At 36.6% G+C, this 15,149-nt stretch overlaps 1 protein-coding gene and 1 long non-coding RNA gene across 2 annotated transcripts; both read right to left on the bottom strand.

Annotated features, from left to right (window-relative positions):
• Nucleotides 1–2,506: 2,506 nt before the first annotated feature.
• On the bottom strand, nucleotides 2,507–4,472 carry LOC133734613 (uncharacterized). Its single transcript, XM_062162227.1, has 4 exons — nucleotides 4,322–4,472; nucleotides 3,881–3,951; nucleotides 3,243–3,341; nucleotides 2,507–2,756 (listed from the first exon to the last, which is right to left on the bottom strand). The coding sequence occupies exons 1-4, from the start codon at nucleotides 4,443–4,445 to the stop codon at nucleotides 2,730–2,732; spliced, it is 321 nt and encodes a 106-aa protein (XP_062018211.1). The 5' UTR covers nucleotides 4,446–4,472; the 3' UTR covers nucleotides 2,507–2,729.
• A 7,584-nt stretch (nucleotides 4,473–12,056) lies between these two features.
• On the bottom strand, nucleotides 12,057–14,244 carry LOC133733506 (uncharacterized). The gene is made up of 4 exons (XR_009857745.1): nucleotides 13,988–14,244; nucleotides 13,212–13,275; nucleotides 12,809–12,872; nucleotides 12,057–12,275 (listed from the first exon to the last, which is right to left on the bottom strand). It is a non-coding gene; the product is annotated as an uncharacterized LOC133733506 (long non-coding RNA).
• Nucleotides 14,245–15,149: the final 905 nt, after the last annotated feature.

The raw sequence follows: 15,149 nt of genomic DNA, 5'->3' as shown, positions 1-15,149 counted from the left end.
TGAAAATCTCACCGGAAAGTTTTTTTGCCCCCAATAGACATCTATTGCCCCCTAATAGACGTCTATTGGCCCCCAATAGACGACTATCAGCCGTCTATTGCCCCCCAATAGACGTCTATCAGCCATGTATTGCCCCCTAATAGACGTCTATTGCCCCCCAATAGACGTCTATTATCCTCTAATAGAACTTTCGGTTGCCATAATATGAACTAATCTATTGCCTCAATAGACGTCTATCAACCATCTATTGCCCCCCAATAGACGTCTATTAGCCATGTATTGCCCCTCAATATACGTCTATTGCCCCCCAATAGATGTCTATTGTCCCCTAATAGAACTTTCGGTTGCCAGAATATGAACTAATCTCCCTAAATTTAGACAAATAAAACTTTGTTTAAAGAAAAAAAACGAAGAAATTATATCAATTTAAAAACGTCTATTGCCCCCCAATAGGCGCCTATTGCTCCCCAATAGAATTCTTTTTCTTCATTTTTCTTTCTTTCCGGGCCTTCTGCCTCCATTTTGCCAAATAAAAGAAGAAGAAAAGAACAGATTGTATAAAGTAAACAAGACCAAATTAGATGATGAAATTTTTTTCAAAGCTCTGCATGTGTAGAATAAGAACAAATTGTAGAAAACTTTTTCTTTTTTCTTTTTTCTTTCTGCCTACACTTCACTAAAAAAAAAAATTATTTGGCCACCCAGAGAAATACTCTGGGCACCATATCGGAGCAAACCGAGAAATCCTCTGCACCGGTCGGACGTTGGGTGTTGCTGAGGGATCCAAGCTCAGCCTCTGTAGCACTGTTGCAGGATAATAATGGCCTGAATCAGAGACCATGGTAGAGAGAGGCTGTGAAGGTGAGACTAGGACTGAGGTTGAAGACCATCGAAAATCATCGGATCCCCTTCTTGATTTCCCTCTCCAACGAGGTCAGCTCCGACAAGGCCCAGTCGACGCCGACATTCTGCTCCCCACTCAATTCGCCGCCTCCGACTCCTTGCAGAGGTGTACGGCGCTTGACCCCAAGCTCAATTACCGCCCAGTGATCGGTATTCTCAACCATCCCGGTGACGGCGCCTCCGGTCGGCTCAGTAAAGTCGCGCGGGAGCATCTAGATTTGGAGGCTCTCGTCGTCGCCGTCGCTATCGCCGGTGAGAACTCCGTCGACGAAGAAGACTGGAGGATCGGGGAGAGAGAAAAGCAGACGTCTTCGGAGAGAGAGAGAGTCCGCTGCGTCTGTGGAGAGAAAGGAGACAGAGTGGCAGCTGTAGCTGTAATTGATTAATTTGATTGAGGGTAAAATGGTCATTTACTGTCAAATTGTGTAGTTAGGAATAAAAATCTCTTACCGGGGTAAGTGGGATAATTTTTGTTCATTTTGGTGCTTTTGGTCAAGGACCCTTTAAAAAGTCTTTCATCAAAGAAGAATTCAAACTAATAAGACAGTATGCGTACAAAAATTGAACAATCAAAACTGAAGAACAAAGGATATAATCTTCATACCTTCCTTGTGTGGACGTTCACAAGTTATGCCAAACTGTAGAAAGTATGTTAACATGACACTGATTTATATATTAGAGAGGAAAGTAAAGATGAACCGTTGCATATTCAAGGATATAATCTTCATACCTTCCTTGTGTGGACGTTCACAAGTTATGACAAACTGTAGAAAGTATGTTAACATGACACTGATTTATATATTAGAGAGGAAAGTAAAGATGAACCGTTGCATATTCAATATTTTTGCGTACAAAATGATGAGAATCATTGAACTCTTTTCGTACATTTTAGACTCATATACATGAGGAAACTATATTTTATCTGAGGTAGTGGATGAAACTAACAATAATTAACTAGACAACATGTTATAGTTTTGTCACGGATAATATAGACAGTCAGAACTCATCAGACAACAACGATGTCAACTGATAATATTGAAGCCCGAATAAAAGCAAGTTGTCAAAAGAATTCGGGAATTAGAAGAAAGATTATAGTGACTACACCAAGAGCAGCAGGCGCTAATCATGTAGGCAATACGAGTTTAGAAGGTTTAAATCCGATCTGTTTGAAGGTTTGTTTTCATTTCACCAGACATGAAAGAGCAAAAGATAAATTTATTAAAAAATGTTTGAATAACAACTTGTACACATATTTGAGTATCATTAGTATAAATGAGGTCCACAAAAATTGTGTAATGCGAAATTATGTTTACAAATAAAATCTGATTGAGTGATAACAATAAAATCTGATTTGAGTGATAACTTATACACATATTTGAGTATCATTAGTATAATGAGGTCCACAAGGATTGTGTAATGCAAAATTATATGTACAATAACAATTTATTTTTATACAAATATCAGTGTATAAACTAGATTTTACCTTTCTTCATTTATTATAAAAAGTTTTCAGCCCAAAGCAACTAGAGCAAATGCGAATTTGTAAATGCATCAACCAATTAGTCGAAAAGGAGAAGAGTTTCTAGATGCAGTTGGAGAGACATGAGAGCCAAAACCGTTGGGATCACTCATATGGACAGAAGACAAAATGATTATACAAGAAAAAGCAGTAAATACTCCTCAACGTACCTTTAACGAACAAGTGATTTACAACTGGAAACAGCCTAGAACTATGGTGTCCACTAGTTTGAATCCTCATTGTAGATATTCTGATTCCAGGACACCATTTTATTTGTCCGCATACATAATCAAGAACAAGCAAAAAGCTAGCGTGGCACTTCTCGAACTGTGATCTGCAAGCAAAGAAAGCAGATAACCAAATGCTTAAGGTCCATATTACTTTTGAAATAATTTGAAGGTCATGGAACAACACATAACCAAATGTTTCAGGTCCAGGAAGAACAACACCTATAGCTAGCATCATATATAATGAATAAAAGAACATTTCTAGCATGTAAAAATGACTACATATACCTAAAATTAATCACCACGTATCCAGATTCAACAACTGCTAGTTCATATATATGGATGAGTGAAATAAATGAAAGATCGAACACAACAGAAGGTGGCCATAAAATCCAGATACACATACAGATCTAGGAGTGCTGAAAGTATTTTCTCATCTTTGTGGCATATCCCAGTCATTCTAACCATGAGAACAGTCATTGAATGCAGTAGATCAGAAACGACCTCACACATTGAAAATGATGAGTTGGTTTCAAGACATTATGAGAGGAATGAGGATAGTCGAAACTCATAATCAATAGGGAAAAAAATACCTCTTCCTTTTTAGATTCCTTCTTGACCTTGTCGCCAGTGAAAAGCTTGTAACCCCCATAGATGAGTAACCCCCATCCCGCTAAGGAGACGGTCAAAAACTGCCACCATGCCAACAAGGAAAAGGGGTAATTAGCAAGCCATAAGATTTCTACAGTTTTTACTGTTAACTAGGCTAACTCATCATAGGTAATAAGTTTGAATTGAGCATAAAGCACTAGTTGTGACTTGTGAAAGTATTCAGTATCAGGAATTAATTTTACTCAAACAGATCCCCTAGTTCAATGGACAACATAACCGTTCTCAGATATATATTGCCTCTTCTCTCCCTTATTCTCCTCTGAGCTAAAGCCTCATATGACAATGTAAACACCCTTGATCAAGAAGAATTAATAGCTTTGAAAATCAACTTTATTTGTTTGCAGGAATTATAGATCTTCCTCAGAAACTAATAAACCAAAGTGAATCAAAAATGCTAGAGAATGAGTGTGGCATTATGTAAAAACAGGGTCTTTCTGTAGCATTGTTTAAATGTGGCAAGTAAACTCAATTGTGTGACTACAAATGTGTGTGTGTGTGTGTGTACCACAGAGAAGGTTATCAGTTTGGAGGAAAAAGAAAGGAAAAAAAAAAAACTCACATGTTCTTTTTTCCATTTAGATGGACTCAAGGGGTCCTCCCAAAAGTTCACCTTTGGAGGTCCATGATGATCTGCAGTACAGTAAAACAAACAAGTACTTACATATTTAAAATGTCAACTTAAAGGGTAACTAGCAGCATTCGTAGTAAAATCGATCGAGCTTTTCCACAATTTTCATGACACGAGCAATTGAACATCAGCTAAACTAGACAGGAGTGCAATTGTTCAATCCAAAATCAATACAAGTACACCTAATTAACAATTGGAAAGAAAAAAAAAACTAAAAACCATGCAAACATTGCCACCCAGTTCCACCAGCCCAAAGATTGCATGTACAGATCATACAAGTGTTAATTCATGTATAATATCTACTAACAGAACTAGGACAAAGGAAGAAGATGAAATGGGATAGAGTGGAAAGGTTAAAGGTTACATTATTACCAGCACCGCCGGCGAGGCCTCGCCGTTGGAGGAGGGAAACGGCTTTAGCGTTAGTAACGGACTTGGGAGAGGAAAGCCGCGTCATATTCGCGAGTTGGCTAGTTGCAGCGATCCACGGCGCCATTGTTCGGTGCTCTAAGCGGTGGTCACCTTAACTCAACTCAACTGTGATTTCTCAGGGTGTGAGAAAGAGAGCATGTGGAAGTTTTGAGAAGCTACACTAGTTCCAGAAACAAATGGAAAATGGTTTTTTGAGTTTTACAGAAATGCCCTTCACTTGATAAATCAGATTATCGTAAGTATTATTAGACTCAGTGATGTTCCCCTGGTCAGTTGCTGACCAGGGATTATTTGCTCAACAACCGTCTGATTTCAATCGAACGGTTGACATGTATTTAAATTTTTCAGAGATGATACATGTCAACCGTCCGATTGAAATCGGACGATTGTTGAGCAAATAATCCCTGGTTAGCAGCTGACCAGGGGAACGGGACCGTTATTAGACTATCTCACATTACCTTTATGCCAAGCTTTTTGGCATGATATATAAACACAGTTATTGTGATGCCTGTGGCTCATAAAATAGTGTTATTGTCCGGTTTTCTAAACAACGATTAGCTTTAAACAGTTTCAAGAAGAAAACACCTGATTTATCTTTTCACTTTAAGTTGATATATATAAGGATAATTGTATTGTGAGAAATTGAAAGAAACCACTCAATGAGGTTGGTCTAGTGGAAGCATGCTAGGCTGCAAGTGAGGCGGATGCTGCAGGACTTCTCCTGGTAATAGGAGGTCTCTGGTTCGAACCCCAGCTTCTGAAAAACATCCCTTGGGAAGGGGTCAATACCCAAGTTGCTCTCGGCTCCAGAGTGGTAGCTCACTCAGCAACAAAAAAAAAAGGTCTCTAATTCGAACCCCAGCTTGTGAAAAACATCCCCTGGGAAGGGATCAATACCTAAGTCGATGCTCCTGGCCCCAGAGTGGTAGCTCACTCAACGACCCAAAAAAAAAAAAAAAAAACTACCATGAGTACGTCATTGTATTTACCGTTTTTTTTATATCCATCGATGTTGATAGTGATAGACAGAAATATACTGACATAATAGATCTATAAACATTATATATCTTTTCATCTTAGATTTATATCTATAACAAAACAAAACAAAAGCAATTTTATTGTACAAATCAAAATAACTTACCACGCATCTAAATTCGCTTAAGTTTACATGTACATTATGACCACCTCCGATCTACTCCATTTAAATTTTATTAAAAATTTGTCTTTGGCTCCATAAGTGCCATATTTACCTAATACGCTATGGAAAAGCCTTTGTAGCTGTAGAAGTGCCATATTTACAATATCTGAGAGCAACTATGAAGTGATCGTAGACAACGCCTTTAATTCGAGAATTCGGAACTAGTGGATAAAACATGAAAGTTGAATAGGTTCACTTGCAACTATCAGCCTTCTAATTAAGTTATTCTTGCAAATATTGTTCTTTTGCCCGCCAATTGGAGTATATTTAATTGGCAAAAATTTCGCTAAGCAACGGAAATGGCAGAAACAGCAAGTCAGTAGGCATAAATGGAAAATTTATGACAATCTATGAAACACTCAAATACATCAATGGGTGGTTATCAAATACCTGCACCAACATGAATGGATGATTAGATTACATCAATAGAAAATTACACACAAGTGTCAATTTGAAACTTTAATTTGTGATAAAGCCACCTATTTTTTCTTGTACACATAAGGCCACTTGCTTCTTCAAAATATTTCATATCTGACCATATTGCCCTTTCACCGAACGAAATCAATTAGATCGGCTTTACAGATCTCTCTCTCTCTCTCTCTCTCTCTCCAGCAAACCCTTCCTCCGACACCAACTCGTTCAGCTTCGGCAATACAGAACCGCCCGCGCGAAAACTCGGTCATCGATTCTGGAGTAAAGCTCCGATTGTCAAGCCTCCAAACTCCTCAGCGGCAATCCCAAAGCTCCGATCGAAAACGAATGGTGGTTGCAGAAGAAGATGAAGAACCTGAGTTGTTGTCCATCGAGCCAGAATCTAATATTTCGTCTTAATCAAAGAATTTAACTGGTGGCGGCGGGCGTCGAAATTGAGTCATGATGAGCTCGGCTCCGTCGTCTCCAAGCCACAACTCTGTCGTCTCCAAGCCTCGGCTCCGTTGAATCCTACCAAGGCGAAAATGAGAGTGGTTAAGAACATCTGGAACGCCATGGAAGTAGCAGAAGCTGCAAATTGCTCTCATATCTAAATCCAATCTTCTTCTCAATCTGTCGACCCTTCGCTCTCTCTTTCTGTTTACGTTTTCCGGTGCTTCATTTTCATTTTGTATTTCCTGCTTCTAGGTTGATTTTTGTTATTGGAAAAAAATTAGACGGTGTTTAGTTTGGTTTGATTGATTGTGATTTATTGGAATGAATGGGTTTGGATTTGTTTGAATTCATCTGTTGTGGAATTTTGCAGGGGAGAGAAAAAGAGTTGTGCTCTTGTATGATAGGGGGATGGTTTTGTTAGTTTGTATTGTTTTGATTGCTTTTGGTTTTGTTGTGTGGAATTGCTAGACTTTACGTATATAATGTATCAAGACTCGACACATTAACAGTAGCTTATGTTATAGTGGAGTAGTTTTTTAACACATTAATAGTAGTTTTTGTTATAATGGAGTAGCTTTTTTTAACACATTAACCTTAGCTTCTGTTTGAGCATTGCAAGTCTTTGAGAATAGCTTTTAGTATTAGTAATAGTAGTTTTTCTTACTAATGACAGTAGCTTTTTGTGTTGGTGATGGTAGCTTTTGTTTATGGTTAAAGTAGCTTCTGTTACTGGAGTAGCTCTTTAGTGTAAGAGTAGCTCGCTGGTGTTGGTAATAGTAGCTTTTGTTGTTGGTGACAGTAACTTTTGGTGTTTGTGAGAGTATCTTTTGGTGTTGGTGAGAGTAGCTTTCTAGTGTTTGTGAGAGTAGCATTTCTTGTTGGTTAGAGTAACTTTTAGTGTTGGTAACAATAGCTTTTGTTGGTGGGGATAGTAGATTATGGTTTTGGGGAGAAAAGTTTTTTTTGGTAACAGTAGCTTTTTTTGTCACAATAGATTTGGTTGCTGATGATAGTAGCTTTTGTTACCTCGCCGGAAGTTGCCAGTAACTTTTGTTGCTGATGACAGTAGTTTTTTCTACCTCTCCGGAGGTTGCCGGAAATCTTACCAGAGCAGCTTTTGTTGCTAGCGACAGTAGCTTTTCATGTTAGTGACAGTAGCTTTTGTGGTCTCTGGAGGTCGGCCGGAGACCCGTTGGAGTTGGCCGGAGGTCGACCAGATACTCGCCGGAGTTGGCCGGAGACCTCGCCGGAGAACAGAGAGAGGATGATTGTTGACTTTTTACTCTAGTGGCATTTATGTAAATATGTTGGTTTTTTATATCCAAAATTTAACACATTTTTTAATCTAGTAGCCTTATAAGGGAAAAAAAAACAGTTGGTGGCCTTATGGCTAAAAAAACATTCAAATATGCACTTATATGTAATTAACCCTTTCATCAAATACACTAATTAATTATTAAAAAAACGATTATAAATATCAACAGTTGAGATTATCTTATAAGTGTTAGGTGACTTGCACCGTTAGTGTATAGATCTTGATTATCCATGTTCGTTTATGTTCATAATTGAAACACTCATCAATCTTGTTTAGAAGCATACTTGGCGTGCTCCACTTTCACAACCTAGCTAGGTCTCTGGATTTTCTTCTCCGAATCACTTTTTTTATTTTGCCTGTATACAATTATCTCCTTCTCCTTTTATACAAATTGTGAACTGTTTGCAAAGGTGTTTTGATCCCACTTTTGTTCCGCTTGATTTCTGAATTTTTTTTTAATAATTTACAATTATCAAATTTCAGTAATGGCCTTTGAACATAATGGTTGTATAAATAATTTTATGTTTGTGGAAGGACATTTCGAGTATTCTAAATTTTAGTGAAACCTTTGAGGCTTTGACACTAAAGACCAAGCCTAGCTCCATTCCTAACAGTAGAGATGTGATCCATAGGCACTATTTTCAATAAAATTTCTAAGGATTAAATTCAGTTTACCCCCCTAAGGTTTGGGGGTAATTTCATGTTAGTCCATGTCCTTTCAATTTAATCAGTTTACCCCCCAAGCTTTCCAATTTCAATCAACCGTGTCCAATTTCTACTATTCCGTCCAATTTGGACCGTTAAGTCTGATTTTTGAGGGTAAAATGGTCATTTCAAGACAAAAAAACTATATATAAAAAAAAGGATTATTTATTTATTTTTTTCGTTTTTTTATTTTTTATTTTTTTTCTGTTTTTATTTTTTTTCATTTAAATTTTTTTTCTAATCCTTTTTTTTTTATATATATAAATTTTGTTTTCAACCTATACACCACAAGTTATAATAGGTTTATAAAAACAAAAAGATACTCTAGGTGGTTGAAAGTCGCTCGCTGATCTACGATATTTGTGATATATCTTCGATAAAGTGAAGAATTTTAGGAGATACCCCCAATAAAGTGAAGAAATGTCTGTAAAAAATGATTTTACACTTTATCTATAAATATCTGTAAAAAATGATTTTACACAGATATTTCTTCACGATTTTAAACTTTATCTGTAAATATCTGTAAAAAATAATTTTACACATACATTTCTTCACTTTATTGAGGATATATCCTAAAATTCTTCTCTTTATCGGAGATATATCATAAATATCGTAAATCAGTGAGCGACTTTCAACCACCTAGAGTATCTTTTTGTTTTTATAAACCTATTATAACTTGTGGTGTATAGGTTGAAGACAAAATTTATATATATATAAAAAAAAAAAGGATGGAAAAAAAAATTAAATGAAAAAAAAAACATAAAAAAATGAAAAAAAAAACGAAAAAAAAAAAATCCTTTGTTTCTTTTAGTTTTTTTTGTCTTGAAATGACCATTTTAGCCCTCAAAAGTCAGACTTAACGGTCAAAATTGGACGGAATAGTAGAAATTGGACACGGTTGATTGAAATTGGAAAGCTTGGGGGCTAAACTGATTAAATTGAAAGGATAGGGACTAACATGAAATTACCCCCAAACCTTAAGGGGATAAACTGAATTTAATCCAATTTCTAATTACCCAACTTTAAACTTTTTTTTTTTTAAGGGAACAGAATCAAGTTCCATTAATAATCGAAAGGAGCCAACGACCTCTCTTGGTCAAGCTAGAGGAATTCGAGAATCCCTCATATCAGATCTCGATGCACAAATCAGTCTGCATAATGCAGAGCAGAAAACAAAACCAAACTAAAAAGGAAAATGTAAAAAATAAAACACCCATACACTTATCCAACCCTAAATCAGAGCAACCAACTTGACAAGCGTTGACGCCTAAGACTTCATTGGTATACGTCGCCACTCATTAATCAGCAAACAACAACGATCAAGGGTAGTACAGGGTAAAAGCTAGGGCTGCCACTTGGTTTGGTAATTACCAAACCGACCGAATACCAATAGATACTTTAGGTTTGGTAAACCAACTTTTTTGTAACTGACAGATAAAATCGAAATCGAAAATTATCAAAAAAGTTGGTTTGGTTTTGGTAAATACCGAATCTTTCGATTATCTAAATATTAGCTTTATATACTGTGGTTTTCAATACACATACATGTATATTAAGAAGTAAACATAAAATTTTTCATAATAGTATGAACATTACTCAATATACTACATTAATAGTACATGTATTTTGAGTAACCTAGTCGAAAAAGGTTAAATAACATAGTTTTATTGAAGATGGCTAAAATTTGATGTCATATATACAAAAGAAAGCTATGATTAGTAGATGAATACGAAGTTTACGGCTATAAAATTGAAAAACCTAATTTTGTTCATTCTAATTTATATTACAAAGAATTGGTTGTCCTAAAGTTGGTAATACCGAAAACCAAAATACCGAATTTAGTAGATATGATTAAAAACAGAAAATTTTGGTTGGTAATTGGTAGCTCAATTTTGAAGCCGAAAGCTTTGGTTTTGAAGTTGGTAATACCTATAACCGATTCGAACCGACCGAGTGACAGCCATAGTAAAAGGAAAGGAAAAGGGTTAGCCCAACCAGACAGAGGCCCACGGCCCATAACCCATCTTTTTCCCTTCTTCCTTCAGAGCGATTAGATCGGAGCCACCAAGGGGTGGCACCCCGTCACTGCTCCAGCAACCGGCCTCGACTCTCCACCATTGTCGTGGTCTGGAGAGAAGCTCCCAACCCGACCCGAATCACAAAAGGTCCCGCTGCTCCTCTACGACCTGACTACGACCTCTGCCTTAGAACCTCCGATTGCGAATCAGAACCTCCGTCGACCGCTTTCGAGGAGCACAGATCAAAACTCCTTTAAGCCGCCTCTGGAAGCCCCGCTGATCGATGTGACTACCTTGAACCAATCTTCACCGTGATCAAACGACACTCCGTCAGTGATCACAGCTCTCACCACGCCTGCGCCGTTGCCGTGCCTGTCACCTCGCTACCCTCTCGCTGGAGCCCTACCGGTGCTTGGTCTGGGGAACGCGAGTTCACCGCCGCAAATGTACGAAACGCTAGATTTCTACCAAGGTCACTCTGAAAAGCTCGGAGGCCTCCTTTGAGATTCTAGCTACTCAACTTTAAACTTAAATTACCTCTTAAGGTTAAAATTTTCTCTATGTTATACCTTTAAAATAAACTTTAGCCAAATTTACCAATTTTAAGGACAAATGTCCTTGTTGACCAAAATAAAAAAAGACAAATGTCCTTTTTGTCAACTTCATTCTGAAACTATGGATCATTGTGAATTGTTTGCATACTTCGAGAAGTTTGGGAACATCTCAAATCTTTTACTCATCCTGCCATACCTAATGAAAATATTTAGGCCTTGGTCTTCTCCACATTTTTTCCTTATTAGATAAAAATTGATGACTCGTTTGGCAAATATGGGAAGCAAATTTGCGTGTTAGACATCTTTTGCAAGAATTCTGGAAAGCTCAACGACTAGCTCTAATTAGATTTAGGAGTAAATATAATATAAAATCTAGTAGGATGGTTTCGTCCTAACTCTTATGATTAACTATTATAAATCAGATTTTGATGGATCGTTAACAAAATTGAGAAAGACTAGCGCTGGTTTTGTAATTTAGAGTGGTATAATTGTAATTGCCATTTCAATGACGATTGGCTTTGTTTTTGTTTTTCAAGCAGATGCTTATGGGCTTTAATTGTTGGCCTATACATCTTAATCTCATCCATCTTCAAAAGGGAGGTTGACTCTCAACTTAATTGGGTTGCAAGGATTATATCAAATACCTCGGTGCCTCGGTGGATTCACTACTACAAATTTGAGCAAAAGCCACATACGTTTTATCCGTGCCTTTGACCCAACAGCAACCAATTACCCACGAATAAATGTGTCTATCTGCAACAGCTACGTTGCAGCCACTTATAATTGAGTCAGTGCCCTGTAGGGCCGTCGCTTTGGCAAAAACAGTCACGAATGTTTTAGTTTGTGACTTTGTTTCACTTTCTGACTTGGTGGGCCCATGTAATTGAAATTGTCACGTATGCATTTGTAACTGGTCATTTATTACAGTACATATACAAACCACTTTTGTTTTGTTCGTGCCTTCATCAATAAAAAGTTTTTTTTAAAAAAAAAATTTGTAGAAACGGATTACAGTATATATACTAAATCCTCAATTTTGATAAATAAAAATAATACAGTAGTCTCTTACTATTGAAATATAGATACATAGCTTGTACTAACAAGAATTTACCCTCCTATACTAATTGGAATACATCAGTACATCTATACTAGTCTAAATTAATCATAACTTCAATGGCTTATGACTACAACTTCAAGTTGAAACTCCAACAGCAACTCCACCTCCTGCAAAATCTGTCTATAAATGAAAGATACGGAGATACATGAACAAAGCTGTTAATCAAACACTAAATGACAATTGCAATAAAAGCTGTGAGCAAACTGCAAACCTAAATTCCAATTGCAACATATGGGTGTTGGCACAAATTTAAAATCACCCTTCAATACAAATCTTTCTATTTCTCCGTTAATTCTCTATATGGATCATTGACATGTTTTAGCATGAGAACATAACTTAACATAATCATTCTCTATCAAAAGGTAGCATCCTATAAACTTACTAGAACCAGTAGGCAATACCATATAGTTAATTGCAAGTTTATAGAGTCATTTGTTATCTTTTACATTTGACATATATGACTATATTAGTAAGATACCTTGTACATTAATGTAGTTCATATTGTCCCACGAAGTTACCTAGTAGAACTAATAAAGCCAAAAGCTCTTATTACTAAAGCTAATCATGTGAAGTCCATAGCAAGAACAAGGATATAACATTGAAATGTAGTATAGTACAAAACATCACACATGATAAGATATGAAGTCATTTACTTGCAAGTTGCAACTCTTCCAACTTGATCACTTCAACTAAGGACTGATAAACTCGTTCGCAAACCTGCAAATCAAGAAATGGATCAGAGGTCATACCACCTCAACAAAATGCTTCTAATTTGGCTAAACAGAGTTATACATTACACATCTATGACCTCGAACTCGAACTCACCCTCTGGCCCTCTTATGTGCTAAGAGAAAAAATTTAAATAAATTGTGGTTATCATTTGATTGACATGCCCAGCCAACCAGCAAAAATACAAACATATGTATATGAGATTTTTTAGCTCATAAAGATAATATGAGTATCAAACTCCACGGGCAAAAGCCTTATTTTATATAGATTATGTTGGAATTCATTTATGTAAAGAGTAACAAGTTCTAAATGATCAAATTGCCCAACCTTCTCTAATGATGTGTAAGATCCAGTGACCCCTGATTTGTGATGTCATTACGACAAGTCCTTTCTGCAAACAAAAATTCAGACCCAACAAGGCAACAACAACAAATAAGAAATCACTATCTGGCTTACTCATTTAGTCTATTACAATGCTAAAGACTTGGAAAGTACATTGGCTAAAGATAAGAGTACAACTTCTCTTGCACCAACAGAAACCAATTAGGCTTCTCTTTTGTTTTCCAACTATCTGTCTTACATCTATAGATAATAGAAACAACGAAAGTCTTAAAAGGAAAAAATATAAATTGCTAACCATTTCAGCAAAAATCTAATGGATAACAACAAGAAAATACGAAAGACCCACACAAATTCACATGACTTATAAGGTCAAAACCCCAAACCCAACACAATTTATAAAGGATAAAACATGACTTGAAATTGTTTAATTAAAACGCACCAGCCTTTCTCATGTTTCTGGAAGAACCCAGTACACTTTTAGGGAAGGTAAAGAACAATGTTGAACCTATTTTGAAATCCTAGTTACTACTCTAAATTATCCCAACTTTTCCTAATCCAGTGATCATAAAAAGAACTCAGCTTTTTTTGAAAAATATGAAAAGTTACATTCTAAGTTTCTAACCTTCAAAGGTTAACCTTAAAATTTAGATCTGCCTTACAAAAAGGGGCATGTAAGAGCCTAAAAACAAAATCAAGAAACAACCAAACATAAGAAAAGAATCAATTCGCTAAAGTTAACAAAGAAAACCAATTTGTTGCACCTTTCTTACAGATCTGAGATTTCAGTCTCGCCATTTAAGTGAGATGAAGCCAAACACATATAGAGACCATCCGTAATAGAAGATCATGGCCGATACTCTTGAAGCCCTAACAATGAGCAGCGGATTGCTAATCTGATAGAGAGAGCAAGTGGAAAAGTACTGCTGTTGTTGCCATGGACTGGAGATGGCTGCAACATGAGAGAGAGAGAGATGAGATGAAGAAGAAGAAGAATAAGAGGAGTGAACGGTTACCACGTGCAAAGATAAAGTCTGATGGACAAAAAGCTTGGAAAGAAAAAGAAAAAAAATTACCGTTCCAATTGAAGTTGAGAGTGCGGTCTTGGTTCTCTATTCGTAACAGTAAAAGTGGGCCCCAGTGGTAAGAGAAAAGATAAACAATTGCGTAGGCACGATTATAATCAGAAAAGTGGGAGTCTTTTTTTTTTTTTATGAAAAGGGCCGGTGCGGCTGCCCTCACGCCTTGAATAATGAAACTGTCGAATACATGGGGGGGACATTTAGCCTAAACCCCTGATTACAATAGGCATAAAGAGGGAGTCTTTACCATGCTAAGTACTAACCGAGCAAAATCTCCACGATTAACTTCTTCGTGGCTAAGAGAGTGTGGCCTTTGCCCACATTTGTAGTAGTGATTGCAATAATTCTTCAAAAATTCAAGCCTCTAAGTTCAATTTTTTTAAAAAAATAAAGGGCTTATACGGCTACCCTCAAGCCTGATTGATGAAACTGCCGAATACAAGAGGGGGACATTAAACCTAAACCCCTGATTACAATAATAATAAAAAATTCAAGCCTCTAGCTAAGTTCAAATTTTTATCTAAATTAGTTTGGATCATGTATTTAGAGAATCAAATACGGTAACTGATAAAATTTAGGGTTATTATCACAAATGGTACCTGAACTATACCTCAATCTTATCGATGGTACCTGAACTTCAATTTTGATCACAACCAGTACCCGAACTTTTCGATTTCATTTTAAATGGTACCTAGAGTCACCTCCGGTCAATATTCCGACTAAAAATGGCATGTGAGGCTATCATAGTGATGATTTTGATGATTTAAGGGTTGCGATCATATATTAGTGATGATTTTTTGGAAATAGACTTGCCTTGAACTTGATTTTTTTTTTTTTTTTTTAG

The sequence above is a fragment of the Rosa rugosa genome, chromosome 2, assembly GCF_958449725.1.
Source record: "Rosa rugosa chromosome 2, drRosRugo1.1, whole genome shotgun sequence".
Lineage (NCBI taxonomy): Eukaryota > Viridiplantae > Streptophyta > Magnoliopsida > Rosales > Rosaceae > Rosa > Rosa rugosa.
Note: the sequence above shows the minus strand (reverse complement) of the source record. Positions and strands in the feature narration are given on the sequence as shown.

Bases quoted from the DNA above. Each gene is read 5' to 3' on its own strand.
- LOC133734613 (XM_062162227.1), bottom strand. From the start codon at position 4,445: ATGGCGCCGTGGATCGCTGCAACTAGCCAACTCGCGAATATGACGCGG. The intron at 3,952-4,321 runs GTAATAATGTAA...ACTGTACTGCAG, and splicing joins AGGCCTCGCCGGCGGTGCTG to ATCATCATGGACCTCCAAAG. The intron at 2,757-3,242 runs GTATTTTTTTCC...CTTTGCTTGCAG, and splicing joins AGGAATCTAAAAAGGAAGAG to ATCACAGTTCGAGAAGTGCC.